The sequence below is a fragment of the Pongo pygmaeus genome, chromosome 12 (genome assembly GCF_028885625.2).
Source record: "Pongo pygmaeus isolate AG05252 chromosome 12, NHGRI_mPonPyg2-v2.0_pri, whole genome shotgun sequence".
NCBI lineage: Eukaryota > Metazoa > Chordata > Mammalia > Primates > Hominidae > Pongo > Pongo pygmaeus.
In genome coordinates this window covers 106,330,764-106,351,596 of record NC_072385.2, presented here as the reverse complement: position 1 = coordinate 106,351,596, position 20,833 = coordinate 106,330,764, and the positions used below count along the sequence as shown (strand labels likewise).

Sequence of the window (20,833 nt, the reverse complement as noted above, 5' to 3'; positions counted from 1 at the left end):
CTGGGATTACAGGTGCGTGTGCCACCACGCCCAGCTAATTTTTGTATTTTTATTAGAGATGGGGTTTCACCATGTTGGCCAGGCTAGTCTCGAACTCCCGATCTCAGGTGATCTGCCCACCTCGGCCTCCCAAAGTGCTGGGATTATAGGCATGAGCCACTGTGCCCAGCCCCATTGTTATACTTTTAAAACTAAAGGCATTCCCCCATAGCTAGAGCTTTTATGGGCATCTGTCCAGCTGGTTCCTCTTTCATTTTTTTGGTTTAAATTTTTTTTTTTCTCATTACATTTCCAAGGTTTCCCACCCTGTGGTTTCTTTTTTTTTAGAGTCATTTGTTAAGATATAATTTGCACATGGTAATGTTTACCATTTTAGTGCATAATTATAAGAATTTTGACACATGTATCCAGTCATGTAACCACTATCACACTCAACACATAGACTAGGCAGGGTGCCTTAGCTCACACCTGTAATCTCAGCACTTTGGGAAGCTGAGGTGGGCGGATTGCCTGACCCCAGGAGTTTGAGACCAGGTTGGGCTACATAGTGAGACCCTGTCTCTACAAAAAATGAAAAAATAAGCCAGGCATGGTGGTGTACACCTGTAGTCCCGAGTACTTGGGAAACTGAGGTGGGAGGATCACTTGAACCCAGAAGGTTGAGGCTGCAGAGCTGTGATCATACCACTGCATTCCAGCCTGGGTGACAGAGTGAGACTCTGTCTCAAAACAAAAAAAAGATGTTTTACAATTCTATCACCACCTCAAGTTGACTTGTGTCCTTTTAGTCAGCCTTTTCCTCCAGCTACAGCCCCTGGCAACCACTGATTTATTTTCTGACCCTATAGTTTTACCCTTTTCAGAATGTCATATAAATTGAACCATACAGCGTGTAGCCTTTCAGTCTGACTTCTTTCATTTACCATAATCCATTTGTGATTCATCCATGTGTTGCATGTATCATTAGTTTATTCCTCTTTTTTTCTGACTAGGATTTCATTGTATGGATGTTTCAAGTTTGTTTATCTACTTACCAGTTGAAGAACATTTGGTTGTTTCTAGTTTTTGACGATTACAAATAAAGCTGCTATAAACATTCACAAAGGTTTTTGGGCTGGGCACAATGACTCATGCCTGTAATCCCAGCACTTTGGGAGGCTGATGCAGGTGGATCGCTTGAGCTCAGGAGTTCGAGACCAGCTGGGCAACATGGTGAAACCCCATCTCTACAGAAAACACAAAAATTAGCTGGGTGTGGGTGGTACATGCCTGTAGTTCCAGCTACTTGGGAGGTTGAGGCGGGAGGATGGCTTGAGCCCAGGAGGTGGAGATTGCAGTGAGCCGAGATGGCGCCACTGCACTCCAACCTGGGTGACAGAGCAAGACCCTGACTCAAAAACAAAAAACAAAAAGATTGTTATGTGTTGTTTTTTTGAAACGGTCTCGCTCTTTTGCCCAGGCTGGAGTGTAGTGGCGCCACCTTGGCTCACTGCTACCTCTGCCTCCCGGGCTCAAGCCATCCTCCCACCTCAGCCTCCCAAGTAGCTGGGATTATAGGCGAGTGCCACCACGCCCAGCTAATTTTTGTATTTGTAGTAGAGATGGGTGTTTGCCATGTTGGCCAGGCTGATCTTGAACTCCTGGGCTCAAGTGATCTGCCTGCCTTGGCCTCCCAGAATGCTGGGATTACAGGCATGAGCCACTGTACCTGGCAAAAAGTTTTTATGTGAAAATAAATTTTAATTTCCCTTGGGTAAATACTTAGGAATGAGATTTCTGGGTCATATGATTAATGTATATTTAACTTCATAAGAAACTGCTGCATTGTTTCCCAAAGTGGCTGTGCCATTTTGCATTCCCACCAGCGAAGTATGAGAACTCCAGTTGCTTTGCATCCTTGTCTACATTTATTATTGTCAATTTTATTTTTTGATCCATTCTAATAGGTATGTAGTAGTACTTTACTGTGGTTTAAATTTTCATTTCCCTAATGACTAACAATGCTTAATCTTGTTGACCATCTTTGCATGTGCTTACTGGTGATTTGTATGTCTTTAATGAAGTGTCTGTTCAAATCCTTTGTTCATTTTGGGGGGAAGATTTTTGTTGTCTTATTAAGTTTGGGATATATTGTGGGTTTTTTATCATTCCGGATACAAGTTCTTTATCTTTTTTTTAACATTGTCTCTTGAAGAACAGAGTTTTAAATTTTGATATAGTTTGATTTATATATTTTTTCTTTATGGATAATGCTTTTGTTATATCTAAGAAATCTTTGCTTAACTCAATGTATAATTTTCTTTCTTTTTTTTTTCTTGAGACAGAGTCTTGCTCTGTTGCCCAGGCTGGAGTGCAGTGGTGCAATCTTGGCTCACTGCAACCTCCACCTCCTGGGTTCAAGTGATTCTCCTGCCTCAGCCTCCTGAGTAGCTGAATTACAGGTGCCCGCCACCGTGCCTGGCTAATTTTTGTATTTTTAGTGAGATGGGGTTTCACCATGTTGGCCAGGCTGGTCTTGAACTCCTAACCTCAGGTGATCCACCTGCCTCAGCCTCCCAAAGTTCTGGGATTACAGGTGTGAGCCACTGTGTCTGGCCCTCAGTGTATAATTTTCTGTTGCTACTGTGAATCACCACAAACTGAGTGGCTTAAAACAACACACATTGATTACCTCACAGTTCTTTAGGTCAGGAATCCAGTTACAGGATGCCTCAGCTGGTTCCTCTGCTTAGAGTCTCACCAGGCTGGAATCAGTGTTGGTAGGGCTGTTCTTTTTTAGAAGCTCTAGTGAGAGAACATGTTTCCAAACTCATTCAGATTGTTCAAGAATTCAGTTCCGTGCAGTTGCAGGAGTTCCTTTCTTATTTGCTGTGGGCTAAGAATTCTCACTTTCCAAAGGCCACCTGCGTTCCCTGGCTCATGGCTGTCTTCAAGTCAGAGACAGCAGGTTGGATGTCTCTCATGCTTTGAATCTCTCCTGCCTCCTCTTCTGCTGGATCTGTCTTACTTAAAGTCAACTGATTATAGACTTTTATCACATTTACAAAATACCTTCACATCAATACACTTAGATTTATGTTTGATTGACTGATGACTGTATCCCAGCCAACTTGACACATCAAAAAACCGTCATACACAGGATCACACACATTTTCTCCCTTGCTATAAAACTTCTAGAAGTTTTATAGTTTTATCTTTTACATTTAGGGCTATGGTCCATTTTGAGTTAATTTTTATATATAGTGTGAGGAATGGGTTAAGATTTTTCTCTTTGCATACGAATGTGTCTTTTAACCACTAAGAAGCCTTTTTTTTTTTTTTTTTTTGAGACAGAGTTTCACTTTTATCGCCCAGGCTGGAGTGTAATGGCGCAATCTTCGCTCACTGCAGCCTCCACCTCCCTGGTTCAAGCGATTCTCCTGCCTCAGCCTCCCGAGTAGCTGGGACTACAGGCGTGTGCCATCATGCCCAGCTAATTTTTATATTTTTAGTAGAGACAGGGTTTCACCACGTTAGCCAGGCTGGTTTCCACCTCCTGACCTCAGATGATCCACCCGCCTTGGTCTCCCAAAGTGCTGGGATTACAGGAGTGAGCTACCATGCCTGGCCCTAAGAAGCTTTTTTTACCAGTAAAATATACATTAATATGGTGGAACTTGATGCTAGTGGTTAGCAATCTACTACATAGCTCTTTTGATATTTAGAGCAGGAAGCTCAGCCTTTAATCACTGGCTGTGATGGATGCCACTTATCAGGCCTATGTTTTGCTGTGTCTCATTTTTGCAGATATCCTTCTTTCCAGAGTCAGGACAGCCAGAGTGCTTAAAGGAGATGAACCTAGAGTCAAAGAGTGGGGGCCGAGTTCAGAGACGTTCTGCCAAGATAGCTGTATACCACCTGCAGGAGCTGGCCTCTGCTGAACTGGCCAAGGAATGGCCCAAGAGGAAGGTGCTTCAGGACCTGGTACCTGATGATCGAAAGGTAAGGCAGAAGCATGTATCAATTTGGGAACCATTATGTCTAACATTGTGTCTACTGTACACAGAGATGTAAATGCACTTGAGTAAGTATGTGATAGGCAGTATTTTGTTTGTTTATCCTTGGAGATAGAGTACATCTGATCTAGCTTTGGTGTTTGGATTCAGTTAGGTTCTAGAGTGACAGTCTGTTTCATAAGTTCCTTAAAGAGCCCTCTTAATTCTGGACTACTTCCAGAGGGAACCTGAATTCTCAGATTAGATTTTTGTGTAATGTGTTTTTGTTTTGCTAGCTCATATGTAGTTTATATTTAGTTGAGATAAATGGTTTCAGTTTGTTTTGTAGTAACAGAACTCCTCTCCCCCGCTTTTTTCAAAATAAAATCCTATGCAAAACACCAGTATATAAAATAACTTAAAAACAGACTTGCTCTGAGTAGCTGTGAGTAGTGAGCCCAAAGCCTTGTCTACTTGGCCTTCTTCTTCTTTATGCTTTTATTGTTCCCCTACACGGCCCCAAGCATACTTCTCAGGGGTGCAGAACCTGTTTGGAAGCCCTTGGATCTATTAGACTCTACTAGAATAGATCATAGAGGAAGGGCATTATTTAGCCAAAATGAGACAAGGATATATGACTATCAGATAGTCTTGGGAACAGGTTGAAGGGATACGTAATACGGAGTAAGAGAGGAGCAAAGGGCCTCTTATTCTCCAGGGTATCAAGAAGTTCACATTTGGCATAGGGCTCTGACCTATGTGAGAGGAATGTTATGTCTTATAAGAAAATAAGGCTGGGTACAGTGGCTCAAGGCTGTAATCCCAGTACTTTGGGAGGCTGAGGTGGGTGGATCATGAGGTCAATAGATCGAGACCATCCTGGCCAACATGGTGAAACCCCCTCTCTACTAAAAATACAAAAATTAGCCCGGCGTGGTGGCAGGTGCCTGTAATCCCAGCTACTCAGGAGGCTGAGGCAGGAGAACTGCTTGAACCTGGGAGGTGGAGGTTGCAGTGAGCCAAGACTGGACCACTGCACTCCAGCCTAGGTGACAGAGTGAGACTCTGTCTCCAAAAAAAAAAAGGAAAAGAAAAGAAAAGAAGGTCATACCCTAGTTTCTAACACTTATGTCTTTTTTGGTCTAAAAATTAGTCCAGAGTGGTAGGTGTGCACTCCTGGTGGACGCTCCTGGTGTCCAAGGAGTTGGATTGTATTTTTGAGTATTAGAGTATACTTTCTTGTTTTGGACTTATTTCTACATTCTTTTTTTCCTGCTACAGGCTAAAGTACATGGCTATCTAAATCCAATTTAAATGTGGGTTTTGCACAGTGATATTTATCTCATGATATCACAGTCAGGTTTCACTATGCATAGGATGTCATAAGGAAATTTAAATATTTGTTAACTGGCTGGGCGCAGTGGCTCACGCCTGTAATCCCAGCACTTTGGGAGGCCGAGGTGGGTGAATCACGAGGTCAGGAGTTCGAGACCAGCCTGGTCAACATGATGAAACCCCGTCTCTACTAAAAATATTTTTAAAATTAGTGGCTGGGCACAGTGGCTCACACCTGTAATCCCAGCAATTTAGGAGGCCGTGGCGGGACGATCATCTGAGGTCAGCAGTTTGAGAACAGCCTGGCTAACATGATGATACCTCTTCTCTATTAAAAATACAAAAATTAGCTGGATGTGGAGGCGGGCGCCCGTAATCCCAGCTGCTTGGGAGGCTGAGGCAGGAGAATTGCTTGAACCTGGGAAGCAGAGATTGTAGTGAGCCAAGATCGTGCCATTGCACTCCAGCCTGGGCGACAAGAGCAGAAATCTGTCTCAAAAAGAAAAATTAGCCGGGTGGGACACACGTGTAGTCCCAGCTGTAGTCTCAGGTACTGGGGAGGCTGAGGCAGGAGAATGGTTTGAACCTGAGAGGCGGAGGGTGCAGTGAGCCAAGATCTTGCCACTGCAATCTAGCCTGGGCCACAGAGCAAGACTTCATCTCAAAAAAATAATAATAAAAATAAATAAATAAATAAATATTTGTTGCCGGGCGTGGTGGCTCACACCTGTAATCGTAGCACTTTGGGAGTCCAAGGCGGGCGGATCACGAGGTCAGGAGATTGAGACCATCCTGGCTACCACGGTGAAACCCCGTCTCTACTGAAAATACAAAAAAATTAGCTGGGCGTGGTAGGTGCTTGCCTGTACTCTCAGCTACTTGAGAGGCTGAGGCAGGAGATTCACTTGAACCCGGGAGGCAGAGGTTGCAGTGAGCTGAGATTGCGCCACTGCACTCCAGCCTGGGTGACAGAGCAAGACTCCGTCTCAAAAAAATAAAAATAAATAAATAAATATTTGTTAACTCATTGATAAAGTTGGGTATTGTCATCTAGCAGATGCTTTCCTAAAATCATCAAATAGGTTACATATGTGTGTATATATATATATATATATTTTTTTTTTTTTTTTTTTTTTTTTTTTTGAGACAGCGTCTCGCTCTGTCACCCAGGCTGGAGTGCAATGACGTGATCTCGGTTCACTGCATCCTCTACCTCCCAGGTTCAAGTGATTCTCGTGCCTCAGCCTCCCAAGTAGCTGGGATTAAGGCATGTACAACCATGCCTGGCTAATTTTTTGTAGAGGTGGGTTTTGCCATGTTGCCCAGGCTGGTCTCAAACTCCTGAGCTCAGGCAATTCGCCTGCCTTGGCCTCCTGAAGTGCTAGGATTACAGGCCTGAGCCACTGTGCATGGCCTGGTTTATATTTTTGACAGCGTATAGATAAAAGGCATTATTCTTTCTTAAATATAAAAATTTAATCTTTTTGAGTAGATAACATATTCTTCAAATGGTTCAAAAACTCAAAATGATGCTAAACATTGAATTAGCCCACTCCTACCTTGTCCTTGTTCTGTCCTGTCCCCATGGTTAACCATTCTCATTAGCTTCTTGTGCATCTTTCCACTGTTTCTTGATGTACATATAAGCAATGTATATTCTTTCTTAAAAACTTTGAATTTTGAAATAATTTTAGACTAGTTAGCAGAGTTTCCAAATGCTCTTCACCTAGCTTCTCCTAATGCCAACATCTTACCTAATCATACCTTAGGATATTATCAGGATACCACATTTTATTTCATTTCTGTGTCTCCTTAGTCTCTTCCAATCTGTTATAGTTCCCCTGGCTTTATCTTTTGTTTTCTTGATGCTGTTGAAGAGAACTGGCTGGTTATTTTGTAGAATGTTCCCCAATGTGGATTTACATGATATTTTCTCAAGATTAGGTTGAGAGTTCTATATGTGTTTGGCAAGAATACCACTGAAGCAATGTTGGCCCTTCTCCATGTATCATATCAAAAGGTATATGATGTTGATATGTCTCTTACTGATGATGATAATTTTGATCAGTTGCTTAGGGTGTGTTTTCTAAGTATCTCAATGGCAAAACTACAATCTTCCCATTTGTAATTAGTGAATATTTTGTGGGGAGATGGAATATACACATATCCTGTTTCTTATCATACTGTTGCCTTCTTAGATTAGCATCCATTGACAATATTTGCCAGTAACATTTTTTTTTTTTTTTTTGGAGATGGAGTCTCACTCTGTCACCTAGGCTGGAGTGCAGTGGCGTGGTCTCAGCCCATTGCAACCTCCACCTCCCGGGTTCAAGCAATTCTTCTGCCTCAGCTTCCTGAGTAGCTGGGACTACAGGTGCGTGCCACCATGCCTGGCTAATTTTTTTAGTTATGGTAGAGATGGGGTTTCATCATATTGGCCAGGCTGGTCTCGAACTCCTGACCTTGTGATCCACCCCCTAGAGTGCTGGGATTACAGGCATGAACCACCACCCCTGGCTGCCTGCAACAGTTATGCCTGTGATGCTTACATAATGATTTTCAGTTTCCATCGTTTTTTCTATAATTATTGATTAGAACTCTAATGTGAAAAGATCTGTTGTTTTCCTCTATTTATTTGTATAAGTAAAGACTCAATGATGTTTATTTTATTCCGTGGGTTATAATCCAATGCTATTGTTATTTATTTTGCTGCTCAACGTGTCCCGGATTTGGCAGTTGAGAGCTCTTTCAAGTGGGCTCCTATGTCTTTTTGACATCCCCTATCCTTTTTTGAGAAAATTTTTTACTTTATGACATGATAAGACAGGCCGTAGGCTTATCTTCCATTTTTCCTGCCCCAGCCCTGGAATCGACCATTTCTCTAAGGAATCCTGGTTCCTTTTATTAAAGAATATATTTAGAAGTGAATATTTAAGTGCTAGTTCTACTGGAGTGTCATTGTTTCTGTGCCTTCTTGGTGGACAGAGTTAGGATATAAAGGCATGTATAGTCATACATGCACACATACACATCCATATTTATTTTTATGGCTGTGTATTTGTATGTATATTAAAAGCCATGAGACCTTCATTTCTAATCCAACACCACAAGTTTCCTTCTAGCCTTCCTTTTTCCTTATTTGTAACTTCTTTCTCCAACAGTGAGAAACCTGGTTCTGATTATCCACAGTATATTTACTTATTTGCTCAATTCTAGTAGTATATAAAATAGTGTCAGAATTACCAACTCATTCCCTTGTAAAAAACAAATTTTCTATATTTATATATACTTCTTTTCATCTTGAGCCTTACAGTATATAGTGAAAATAGTATTTTCCAAAGTTACTGAGGTTGGTTTTTTCTTCCCTGCCCCCATCATTGTGTCACTTATTTGTAATAGGTTCATGTGTTATTTTTATTAAGTTTTGGGTTTCCCCTACATCCTGTTTAATGTAACTATTCATTTATTTTGGGAATATATGAAACCACCATGGTTCTAAATCAGACCTATTCAAAGAGATATGTTCTAAGTCACTACTCCTCATCCCAACTATTCCATTCTCATTCCCCTTTTCTTTCTACTGTGTTCCCACCTACCTCCAAAGATAACCAAACTCATTCGTTTTTAGTTTACCCTTCCTGTATTTTTATGTGATGGATCATCAGATACATGTATATTTTCTTATATCCCCTTCTTTCTTACTACAGATAATTTTTTTGATACTCTGCTTTATTTCACTTAATAATATAGTTGTGGCTGGGTGTAGTGGCTCACACCTGTAATCCCAGCACTTTTGGAGGCTGAGGCAGGCAGATCATGAGGTCAAGAGACTGAGACCATCCTGGCCAACATGGTGAAACCCTGTCTCTACTAAAAATACAAAAATTAGCTGGGCATGGTGGCACGCACCTGTAGTCCTAGCTACTTGGGAGGCTGAGACAGGAGAATAGCTTGAACCCGGAAGGCGGAGGTTGCAGTGAGCCAAGATAGCACCACTGGACTCCAGCCTGGGCAACAGAGCAAGACTCCATCTCAAAAAAAAAAAAAAATTTATATATATATGTGTGTGTGTGTGTGTGTATATATATATGTGTGTATATATATATATAGTGTGTGTATATATATATATGTATATATATATATACAGTTGTCCCTCAGTACATGTGGGAAGTTGGTTCCAGGACCTCTGTGAATACCCAAATTTGTGCATACTTAAGTTCTGCAGTCAGCCCTGCCAAACCTGTGTATATGAAAAGTGGTCTTCTGTATAGATTTGTTTTGTGTACTGAGAATACAGTATTTTTGGTCCTTGTTTGGTTGAAAAAATCCACATATAAGTGGACCTGCACAGTTCAAACTCATGTTGTTCAAGGGGCAACTGTGTATCCTGGAAATTACTCCACATGTGTTCATAGAAATCATCCTCATCTTTTTTAAAGCTGGATAGTACTTCATTTACATAAATATGATAGTTTATTACTATTACTAATATGATAGTTTATTACTATCATATTTATGATAGTAAATATGTATCATATATGATACATTTATAACTATATTTATATAAACTATGTACTATGGAGCTGTAAAAAAGATTTTAGATAGGCCCATTTACACTAGCTTCAGAGGAGACTAAGTGCTTATAAAGAAAGCCACTTCTGTACTCTATAAAAGTATTGTGTACTCTATTCTTTTATAGATTTACCAGAGGTTCTTTGGGCTACCTTCCTTACTTCCTCCATTACCTTTATGGGCTTTGGGTGTGTTTTTTTGTCACAGAGAATCAGCTTCTTTTCAGACACTTCAAAGCAGAAAGATTGTTTACTCACCAGAAATACAGCTATTTACCCATGGTGGACTTTGCAAGAACTGTCTGTGCAGGTTGCTCTCTCCTCTCTGAAAACTCTAGTTGTAGTTGTAAGGAGAGATCAACTCACGTCAAAGCCTGTAAAAAGAAGTGCTAGAAATAATTCTACTTTTGAAGTATAAGCAGATATTATGTATTCTGTTCCCTGATTTCTCTCACATCCCTGTTTTATGTTGAACCTTAATTTTTTTGTTTTAGAATTTTTAAAAATACCAAAATTAGCATGTTATAATTGAAGAAAAATTAGAAATGCAGATAAATAGGAAAAAATATTAAAATGATTCAAAATTCTACCAGAGATGTAGTCCCAGCTACTCGGGAGGCTGAGGCAGGAGAATGGTGTGAACCCAGGAGGCGGAGCTTGCAGTGAGCCGAGATCGTGCCACTGCACTCCAGCCTGGGCGACAGAGCGAGACTCCATCTCAAAAAAAAAAAAAAATCTACCAGAGAATACCACTGTTAATATTTTGATTTATACACTTCTAACCTTTTACTCATCTACATTTATTTCTATGACTGAGTATATGAATGTGAATTTGTAGCCCTCTCTCTCTTTTAACATTTTTTAAATTTATTTTTTTCTTTCCTAATCATTAGAACCTATGAATCTTTCTTTTTTAATACATATTTTAATTCTATGTAGTACTCTGTAGCTTTTTTTTCTTTTTAAACTGTAGGTGAAGTATTATATCTGAGTCTCTTGTCCTCTGTTAAAAATCAAACTTTTCTAAGACAAACAATAGACCGTTATACTTACCAGTTTCAGGTACTTTACAGGGTCTTGTATCTTACAGTGTTTTTGTGTCCAAGAGTATAGATTTGAGAATTATATAACCTAAAGAGTTGGGTGTGAAACTTTTGGGATATTTTGGTTGGGAGTTGGATTTATCTAATGTTTCTGGTTGTCTTGTCTTGTAGCTAAAATATACTCGTCCAGGGCTACCTACCTTCAGCCAGGAAGTATTACATAAATGGAAGACAGATATCAAGAAATATCATCGTATTCAGTGTCCTAACCAGGTGGTTCTTTCTCATTCATTTATTCAGTAAATGTTTATCAAGCATCTGCTCTTGCTTCTGTTATTTATTCCTTCATGACAAAATACCTGAACCTCAGTGGCTTAAAACAGTTATTTTATTTGTTCACAATTCAATAGAGCAATAATTCTGTAAAGGCTCAGCAGGGCAGTTCTCCTGCGATATGTAGCATCAGCTGGAATCACTCATGAAAGTGTGTTCAGCTGGAAACTCAGACTGGAATGTTCAAGATAGTTTCTGTGCAGCTGCATTTATCTGGGAGCTTGGCTGTCCATATGGCCTCTCTCTCTAGCAGAGTAGTTGGGCTACCAGCAGGGTACACAGTGACTGACGTCTCAGAGAATATTTTGAGATCATGAAAGCAGGGCTGCAGGTCTCTTAAAATCTAGCTTCAGAATTTGCACAGCATCACTTCCATGGTGTTTTATTGATCAAAGGAATCATGGGACTAACCCAGATTCACAGGAAGGGTAAATAGACTCCACTTCTTGATGGCAAGAGTGGAAGAGAATTTGCAGCCATCTTTATTTTTAAGATTCTAAAAATATTTTTATTTTCTAGAATCAAGATGAGGGAGAGAGCCATCTTTAAACTATCACAGCTATAGTAGATTCAGTACTTTGCAGAGGAGTAAATATAAAAGAAGTGGGAACACATTTGCACTAAATAAAGCAGATTTTTAAAAAAACTAACTATATAATTTTCCGTGTTTCTCTTAAGTGTCAGAGAAAGTACTGAGGGAAGGAAATGGCTTAATCTTTCCTAAACAACTTGTTCACCTTCTGTTTCTTTTCTTTTTACCTTTCCTTGGCTTTCTTTCTTTTGCGGCTTGCATGTATATTCTTTTTTCGTTTGGTTTGTGGCACAGATTATTGGTTTTCTTCCTTCAAATGTGGAGTTGGTCAGTGTAAATGGCCAGATTGTTCAGAGAAGGGAGCTATTTGGCATAGTCTTCACACTATTTCTTCTCTTTTGCAGGGCTGTGAGGCTGTCTACAGTAGTGTATCTGGCCTTAAAGCTCACCTGGGCTCTTGTACATTGGTTTGTAACTTTTTAAACTTACTATCTTAACATGTCCTCTAAAATAGTCTGACATGGAAGAGAATTCAGTTTAGGTGAACAGCTAGTTGTCCTGTTTACCATTATTTTCAGAGGCTGCCTTAGTATTTTATGTCTCTAAGATTCTTGGTCTGGTATTGGGTGGGATGCCAGGGCATGTCCAAGACTTAGAAAAGATCACCATAGTCACAAGTCATTATCAATTTAAAGGAATTCGGAGAAAAATGTATTTGTTCTGAGTTCCTATCTCTGAATTCTAAGAGATTCAGCTCCTTGCATCTGAGCATCTCCTACACTGGGCCTGCCCTGTTTAGGTGGGCCTAAAACTTTGTAGAATCACCTTACATGTGCTTACCTGGATTGGTAAAGATCCTCTATACCCATCTGAACCATACTGGCCTCTGGGGATGGGAGGTGGGATAGGGTGTCAGGCTAACAGCCATTCACCTCACTGAATCTTTTCCATGTTGACCCAGGTGTCCTACAACCTACCAGCCATGGGAATTGCTGCCATTTTCCAATCTCCTCACACAAAATGAGCACCATGGAAACCTGAAGCTTCAGGAGGGGAGAGAAGTCTCAGTTCAAGGCAACAAGGGAGTTGTAGGCATCTAAACCAGATCTGTCCAGGAATGCTTAGGAGTTTGTCATCTTGATCCTAGTTTCTGAGTCCTTAAACTAGGTATTATAGATGGTACTCTTCTAATTCTGGATTTTGAAGGCACTTTTTGCGACAGTGGATCATAGTGGGAAGAATTGTACATTGGTGCCTCTGGTGAATTTTGGGCATTTGATCATTTTGGGGGAGGAACCAAGACAACCTGGAAGTGAAGTGAAAGGAACATAGGAAGGTAGAAAGATGTGGCATATTACCTGAGAAAAAGTAGGAGACTTTCAGGTTGTGTTGAAGTAGGGTGGGTAATTGGAACAGAGTTGCACTAGGATGGATTTATGTTGGTAATCATTTATCCAAGCTGGTTTTCCTAAATCTATTACTATATTGGATCTTTTTCCTTCTTATCTTTGCTGAAGTAGAATTCCCTCTTTTCATCTCTAACAATCCCTACACATAGCCCAGGTATGTGTTTCTGAATTTACCAATAATTCTTTTTTGTTTCTCTCTTGGAAATAGGGAAACTTTGTGGCTGGAAAATACAAATGTCTTCTATGTCAGAAAGAATTTGTGTCAGAGAGTGGTGTCAAGTATCACATCAACTCTGTCCATGCTGAGGTGAGGTTTTTGTAATCCTGTGGGCCTGATATGTAAGCCACAAGAGAGGTAGGCTTTGTCCCTATTTTTATGGACTAAGGCTGTCAAGGAAAGTATCTCTAAAGTGGTTACCAGAGACATTAGAGTTAAAATATTCTCTAAACTTAGATATATAATTGTATTTTTCTGTGAAAGTATTTGAAGTCACTGTGAGGGGTGGGCGGGGTGGCTCATGCCTCTAATCCCAGCACTTTGGGAGGCCAAGGCAGGAGGATCACTTGAACCTGGGAGTTTGAGGCTGCAGTGAGCTGGTTGCGCCACTGCACTCCAGCCTAGGCAACAGAGATCCTGACTCAAAAAAAAAAAATCACTGTGACTGTAAGCATCCTTGAACTCTTTTTTTTTTTTTAGACAGAGTCTCGCTCTGTTGCCCAGTCTGGAGGGCTCACTGCAACCTCCACCTCTCGGGTTCAAGCAATACTCCCTGAGTAGCTGGGATTACAGGCACCTGCCACCATGCCTGGCTAATTTTTGTATTTTCAGTAGAGATGGGGTTTTGCCATGTTGGCCAGGCTGGTCTTGAACTCCTGACTTCAGGTGATCCACTCGCCTTGGCCTCCCAAAGTGCTAAGATTACAGGTGTGAGCCACCGTGCCCAGCCTGAACTCTTCTAATTCCTTTAAATCCAATTAAGTCAAACATTTGGGAACCAGGTTGAGTTTACATGTTTGAAATTCTTGTTTCACAGTGATCTCTATACGTTCATGCCTTCTAGCATTCTAATGTCTTCCAGTAACCCATTTTTAACGCTGTTTAAAATACTGGATAAAACAACTAAAGGACATTATTGAGACAGTTGGGGAAATTTGAATGCTGACTATATTAAATAATAGTATTGTGTCAGTGTTAACATTCCCAAAGGTGATAGTTGTAGTCATGCAGGAGAATGCCCTTGTTCTTAGGTAGATATATGCCGAAGTGTTTAGGGATGAAGTATTATGATGTCTGCAACTAACTTGCACATAGTTCAGCAAAAGAAAGAAGGAGGGAAGAAGGAAGAGAGGAAGGAAAGAGATTAACAATGGTAAATTTGATTATTCATTGAACTGTTGCAACTTTTCTGAAGGTTTGTAATTTTTCAAAATAAAATTTTAAAATTGTGTATAAAAATGCTTTAAAGTTCAGAAGGTCAAGGATTTTCTCTTGGGGAAGGTTTTTTAGTAATACAGGTGAACAGAGAAATTGTTTATGATATAATTAGATAGTCCTACTACAACAGCTTAGGAATACAATTTGCATTCTCTTGGAATATCTTACTGCAGAAACTATTGCTGCCTGATGTGGAAAAATAAAGGGAACACCTTTATTTATTTTCTGCCCTCAAATTTGATAGTACTTAACAATGTGAGCTTTAATTACTTCCATAAAATTTGGTTTCTGTTGCTTTACTGGCATAAGCTTTCAGAATCCCTAACCAAAGTCTGAGATGTCTTCTGAAGGCAGTCATATCTTTTTAGTAATAATAGCATATCTTTTTTTGCTTTAGGAAGTATTTAAAAGGTAATTATTGGCCGGGCACGGTGGCTCACGCCTGTAATCCCAGCACTTTGGGAGGCCGAGGCGGGCAGATCACCTGAGGTCGGGAGTTCAAGACCAGCCTGGCCATCATGGTGAAACCCCGTCTCTACTAAAAAGTTAGCTGGGCGTGGTGGTGGGCACCTGTAATCCCAGCTACTTGGGAGGCTGAGGCAGGAGATTTGCTTGAACCTGGGAGATGGAGGTTGCAGTGAGCCAAGATTGCGCCACTGCACTCTGCCTGGGCAGCAGAGCAAGACTTTGTTAAAAAAACAAAGAAGGTAATTATCTCCTGACAAAATCTGGCCTTTATATAGTTAAATGGTTTGTCTGTTTTCTTCCTAAAAAGTTAAAACCAGCAGAGTTGGAACCAACAAATTTCACTTGATTTGGGGCATGCTCCCTGGCATTTGTTTATTGATTTATGCCTCTATTTATGAATTTTGTGGGTGGTAAAACATCTTTACCCTGTTTCTTCCTCCCTCCATCACATTTTCTTACACTACTTTTTTTTTTTTTAACAGAAAATTTCAAACACATGAAAGTAGAGAAAATAGCATAATGAACCCAGTGTGCTGTCAGCCATCCTCAGCAATCATCAGTGTATGGCCAATCTTGTGTCATTTATAACCTCACTTTTTCTCTTCCCTTAAAGGCTTACTTTAAAGCAAATTCCACATAAGTTCAGCTGTAAGTGCTTCTTTCAATATGTATCTGTAAGAGATAAGGACTTTTGAAAACATATAACCACAAACATCATTATACCTAAAAAAGTTAAGAATTTTAATATTATCATATGTCTAGTTATTATTTAAATTTCCCTGATTATCTTATAGTGTTTTTTCGGAGTTGATTTATTCAAATTAGGATCTAAAACAAGGTCTAAATATTGCATTTGTTTGTTTTAATCTAGAGCAGCACTATCCAAAAAAATGTACTGTGAGCCATGTATATAATTTAAAATTTTCTAGTAGCCACATTAAAAAAGTACTTTAAAAAGATGAAATTAATGTTAATAATTTATTAAGCCCAATGTATCTAAAATTATCTTTAACATGTAAATCAATATATTATTGAGATATTTTACATTTTTTTCATAACAAGTCTTTGAGATTTGGTGTATATTTTACATGAAAGCATATCTTAATTTGTTCTACTCACATTTAAACACATCACTTACCACATGTGGCTAGTGGCTATCTCATTGCATGGTGCAAGACTAAAAGCTTCCTCTTCTTTTTTACAAATTTGCCATTTATTGAAGAAACCGGATCACTTGTCACATACATGTACCCACATTCTGGAATTTTGCTGATTGCACCCTAGGGTAGTATTCCTCTATTCTGGCTATTTCCTTTTTTGCTTTTTTTTGTTGTTGTTGTTTGTTTTTGAGGTACAGGGACTACTGCAGTGGAGTCTTGCAGTGGGGCAGAGAGATTGGGCTCAACTCCCTATTCTGGCTTTTCCTATGAATTTGTAGATTTAGAAGATTGAACAGATCACTTGATAAGATTGAAGTTCTTTCTTTTTTGGCAAAAATACTTTATAATTGGATTTCATGTCCCCTACCCCTTAATTTTTTAAAGTGAGCCTCGAAAATATTAAGTAATTCACCCATGGTCACGTATCTAGAAACAGAGCTGGGATTTGCACCCAGGGGGTCTGGCTGCAAAATTTGTGTTCTTAGTTACGATGCCATCATGGAATAAAAATCTCCTATGGCTCAGTATGTTACATCTCATGATGAGATTTATACTCAGGAGATATAAGAGTGGGATGATGCTAAGTAAACAGACTTTGTAGATCATTTATTAAAGTCCCTAGAATTACACCTTACAAAATATGTGCTTATAATAGCTGCTCTGTATTGGATTTCTCCATCTTAAAATATAGAATCCTGAGGTATGGTTCCATATCTGTTTCCTTCTTACTGTGTTCTGCCCTAATCATGCCTTTTTTCCATTCTTCCTCCACCTTTCTTTATGTTCTTCACTATATTTTCGACTGGATGACATTTCTATTTTGCCTCTCTAGGACTGGTTCGTTGTAAACCCAACAACAACCAAAAGCTTTGAAAAGCTGATGAAGATAAAGCAGCGGCAGCAAGAAGAAGAAAAGCGGAGGCAGCAGCACAGGAGCAGAAGGTCTCTAAGAAGGCGGCAGCAGCCTGGCATTGAGCTCCCCGAGACAGAGCTGAGTCTTAGAGTAGGGAAGGATCAGAGGAGGAATAATGAGGAACTGGTAGTGTCAGCCTCCTGTAAGGAACCAGAGCAGGAGCCAGTGCCAGCACAGTTCCAGAAAGTAAAGCCCCCAAAGACTAATCATAAACGAGGAAGGAAATAGGTAGTCAGTGTAAAAGCGCTCCTAGGAAAGCAGATGTGATGCTGTTGTCACGGGGACCTGTGCTGGGAGGACTGAGTGAAGATTCTTTCAGCTGTTTGTGTAAGGCTGTGACTTTCTCAGCTCCTTCCTCCTGTGTAAATTTCACTGTCTTCCCTTCTTACACTTTGATTCCCCCCTCCCCTTTTAGTAGGTTTTCCTGCTATTCCTCGTCAAGTCCTCTTGTTTTATCTTGCCCAAAGAGCTCCCTCTCAAGGCCAACTATAGGCTCCTCTTGCCCTGTACAAAACTAAGAAACCTCTTTGGTTGTCCTTTCTTTCCTGGGGTATAGAATGTTCTTGGAAGCGCCATTGATTTAGTAGCTGCTCCATCATCTAGCTTGTGAAACCATTCCAAACTAATTTTTTAAAAAACCATAACTGATTTGTCATTTTGTATTTGTGATATAACAAGTCTAGAAGCTAGAACTGTTGTCATTCACATAATAAGATTACTCTGTCTCCTTGGGAAACAAACTTTATGGAGGCTGTTTGTCCTCTCAATATGGTTTTAAGATTGAAAGTAAGAAAATGGATTTAGGATGAAAAATCTAGAACTACCCTATGCTGTTTATACTGGCAAATGCTTTGTACCAAGTAGCAGTGACTAGACCCACAGACATGAAAAGCAGCCTTAGGAGTAACGTGACCCAAACATTAAAATGACAGGAAAGAGAAAGTAGAAGCAGCAATAAATACTGCCCCAACTTTCCTGGAGCCTGAGGCCTCATCCATAGCTATGATCACTTGCCCTCTGAAGCTTATTTTTGCTTCTTTGGTTTTAAGAATTGAGAAATATCACATTGCCCCTGATGTTTTGACAGTCTTCTAGTGCTCCTGGTAGTGCCACTAAGGGAAAACCAAGGTGCGCATTCCTTCTTCCTGGACTTTACCTCACTTGTTAGTCTATGCCCCACTGTTTTCACCCATCCCCTTAGCCAACCTCTGTCTTTTTGAATTTTCTGAGAATATTGTCCTATCCTCTTTTATATATGGAGTTCTCTCCTCTTTATATCCTGAGACTTTGACACCAGATGTAGATATTTATCTGGAGCTGGAAAGAAAAATTCTTTTTCTGTACCTCATGCCTATCTGGTAATGTTTAATGGGTTATTTCTCTTTGAGGGTGGCTTTCTCTGGAACGTTGGTTAGAGCAGCATTGTTGTCGTGTTTCTGGATTCTCTTTCCCCGTTGTGCGTAAATATTGGTCTTATATATTCTTGCCTATTTTGTGGCATATGCCACATAAAAAATGAACCCTGATATAGACAAGTACTACCTTTTCAAATTCTGAAAGGCTATTACCACTTTAACTCTTTGTGCTCCTCCAAATAGCTTTAAAATGTGGGCTTTTGTGAAGACCACTTTCAAACAAGGGAGCACTGAAACCTGAATTGGATACTGCCAGAATAGGTAGTTTTGAAACAAGTTAAGGACATGGTGTATGCTCTCTGCATTTTCATTGGCAGTGTGCCCTTAAAGCCCTTTCAGTAGATGAGGGTTGTCAGGGAGGAGAAATGAAGAAGCTATGTTAATTTCTGGTGAGTAAGACCTGGGGAATGTTTGGCAATGACAAAAGAAATAAATGACTCTCAGAAAGATGTTTCCAGTGTTCTTTGACGCCGACCTGCTGCATGACTCCTTGACACTGTATGGGGGTAAGAAGATGGCTAGAGATGGGGGTGAGTTTGAAATAAATTCCACATGCAGTTGTCTCAGTAGTTCTTTGGTTCATGAACTATGCTGGTTAAAATGAGTAGTTTGAGATTAAAGTGAATTAGTATAGGAAACTTGCCGAGTTTCATCCAGGGACCCCTTGCAGGCATTCCTTTCCTTTTTCCTGACCAAGACCAGGGATCAGCAGGACTCAGTACAGACTATTCTCATCACAGTATTGAGTTTTAAAGTTTTTTTTAAAAAAATTCATTAGACTAACAAAGTTTGACAGTATTATGAACTTTCATACATGGTTTGGAATGCAAATTGGTACAGTCACTTCAAAAGTGATTTGGCAGTATCTAGCAGAGTTGAAGATATGTACCTGAAGACTTAGCAGTTTCTCTCCTGGGTATACACAGAGTAACTCCTCTTGTCTAGGCATACCAAGAGACACAGAATGATTATTGCAGTACAGTTTACAATAGAGAGATACTGAAAACATGTATCAGAGGTCTACTTTCACCTTTGCAAGTTACGGGATTATAGAACAAATGGCTAGATTGTATTTCCCAGTTATCCCCCTTCCCTCCACTCTCTCTAGTGAAGGAGAAGCCAGCTAACTCTTTTCCCATGGGATGTGAGTGGAGTGATGAATGCCACTTGCAGGTTAGAACTTTTGAGTGGGTGTACCTCCAAGCTTTCTTTACCCTTCTTCTGGCTAAATGCAGATGATGATGGGGCCCTAGGATGTGGAAGAACACAAAATGGAAGATATCTTGCCTCCCTGAATCACCTCCTAAAGGAGAGCCACTTGCCAACCAGGAACATGTATCTGAGACTATTAAGTGAGCAAGAAATAAATGTCTGTTATTTGAGACATTATACATTCTTGGGTCTCTTTGTTAGCCTACTCTAATATACAATAATTATCCATTATCAGAATGGATAAATTGTGATATAGTCATACAGTAGAATACTATACAAGCTATAAAATTGAGTAGGGTTTCTTGTATCATCATGAGTATGTCTCAATGTCTGGGGCCAGGCACGGTGGCTCACACCTGTAATCCTAACGTTTTGGGAGGTTGAGGCTGGAGGATCGCTTGAGCTCAGGAGTTCTAGACCAACCTGGGCAATGTGATGAAATCTCATCTCTACAAAAAATATAAAAAAAATTAGCTGGGCATTGTGGTGTGCACCTATAGCCCCAGCTAGTTGGGAGGCCGAGATGGGAGGACTGCTTGTGTCCAGGTCGAGATGCTGCTGTGAGCTGTGATCGCACTACTGCACTCCAGCCTGCATGACACAGTGAGACCATCTCAAAAAATATAAAGAATATTCTGCACATCTCCTTAAAAGAGAACATTTTAGAAATTTACTCTTGCTTCATCTTGATTCTTCTCTCTCTTCTCATAGCAAATCCATTAGCAAGTCCTGTCTACCACCAACTACATTTTCAATCTCTTCACTCTACTTCTGCCATTCCAATCTAAGCCATCATTACCTCTTGCCTAGACTACAGTATCTTCCTAATTGGTTTCCTTCCACTTTTTTCTGACTTGGATACACTCCACATAACAGCTGTAGTTTTTAAAATTGTAAATCAGACCTGCTAAAGGCCCTCGGCCTATGCCTCTGTGCTCATAACTCCTGCTAGCCTTAATAGCCTCATCTTCCTTTTCTCCACCCATGTTCTGTGACCATTCCTCAACTACACATACACACCTTTCTGTTCCTT

At 40.1% G+C, this 20,833-nt stretch overlaps 1 protein-coding gene across 6 annotated transcripts in view; it reads left to right on the top strand.

The window, feature by feature from the left end:
* ZNF512 (zinc finger protein 512) overlaps positions 1–19,035 on the top strand; it is a 38,662-nt gene extending 19,627 nt beyond the window's left edge. For 4 of the 6 annotated variants that reach the window (XM_054476067.2, XM_054476066.2, XM_054476071.2 and 1 more), the window contains 5 exons: positions 3,787–3,981; positions 11,095–11,196; positions 12,193–12,255; positions 13,406–13,504; positions 17,093–19,035. In XM_054476067.2, coding sequence (XP_054332042.1) covers positions 3,787–3,981; positions 11,095–11,196; positions 12,193–12,255; positions 13,406–13,504; positions 17,093–17,401 — 768 coding nt within the window. In that variant the 3' untranslated portion in view covers positions 17,402–19,035. Of the gene's footprint in view, positions 1–3,786; positions 3,982–11,094; positions 11,197–12,192; positions 12,256–13,405; positions 13,505–15,582; positions 15,662–17,092 lie in introns of all 6 variants that reach the window. The other 2 variants (XR_010123262.1, XR_008500702.2) reach the window with 1 other exon arrangement.
* The last annotated feature ends 1,798 nt before the right edge of the window (positions 19,036–20,833 follow it).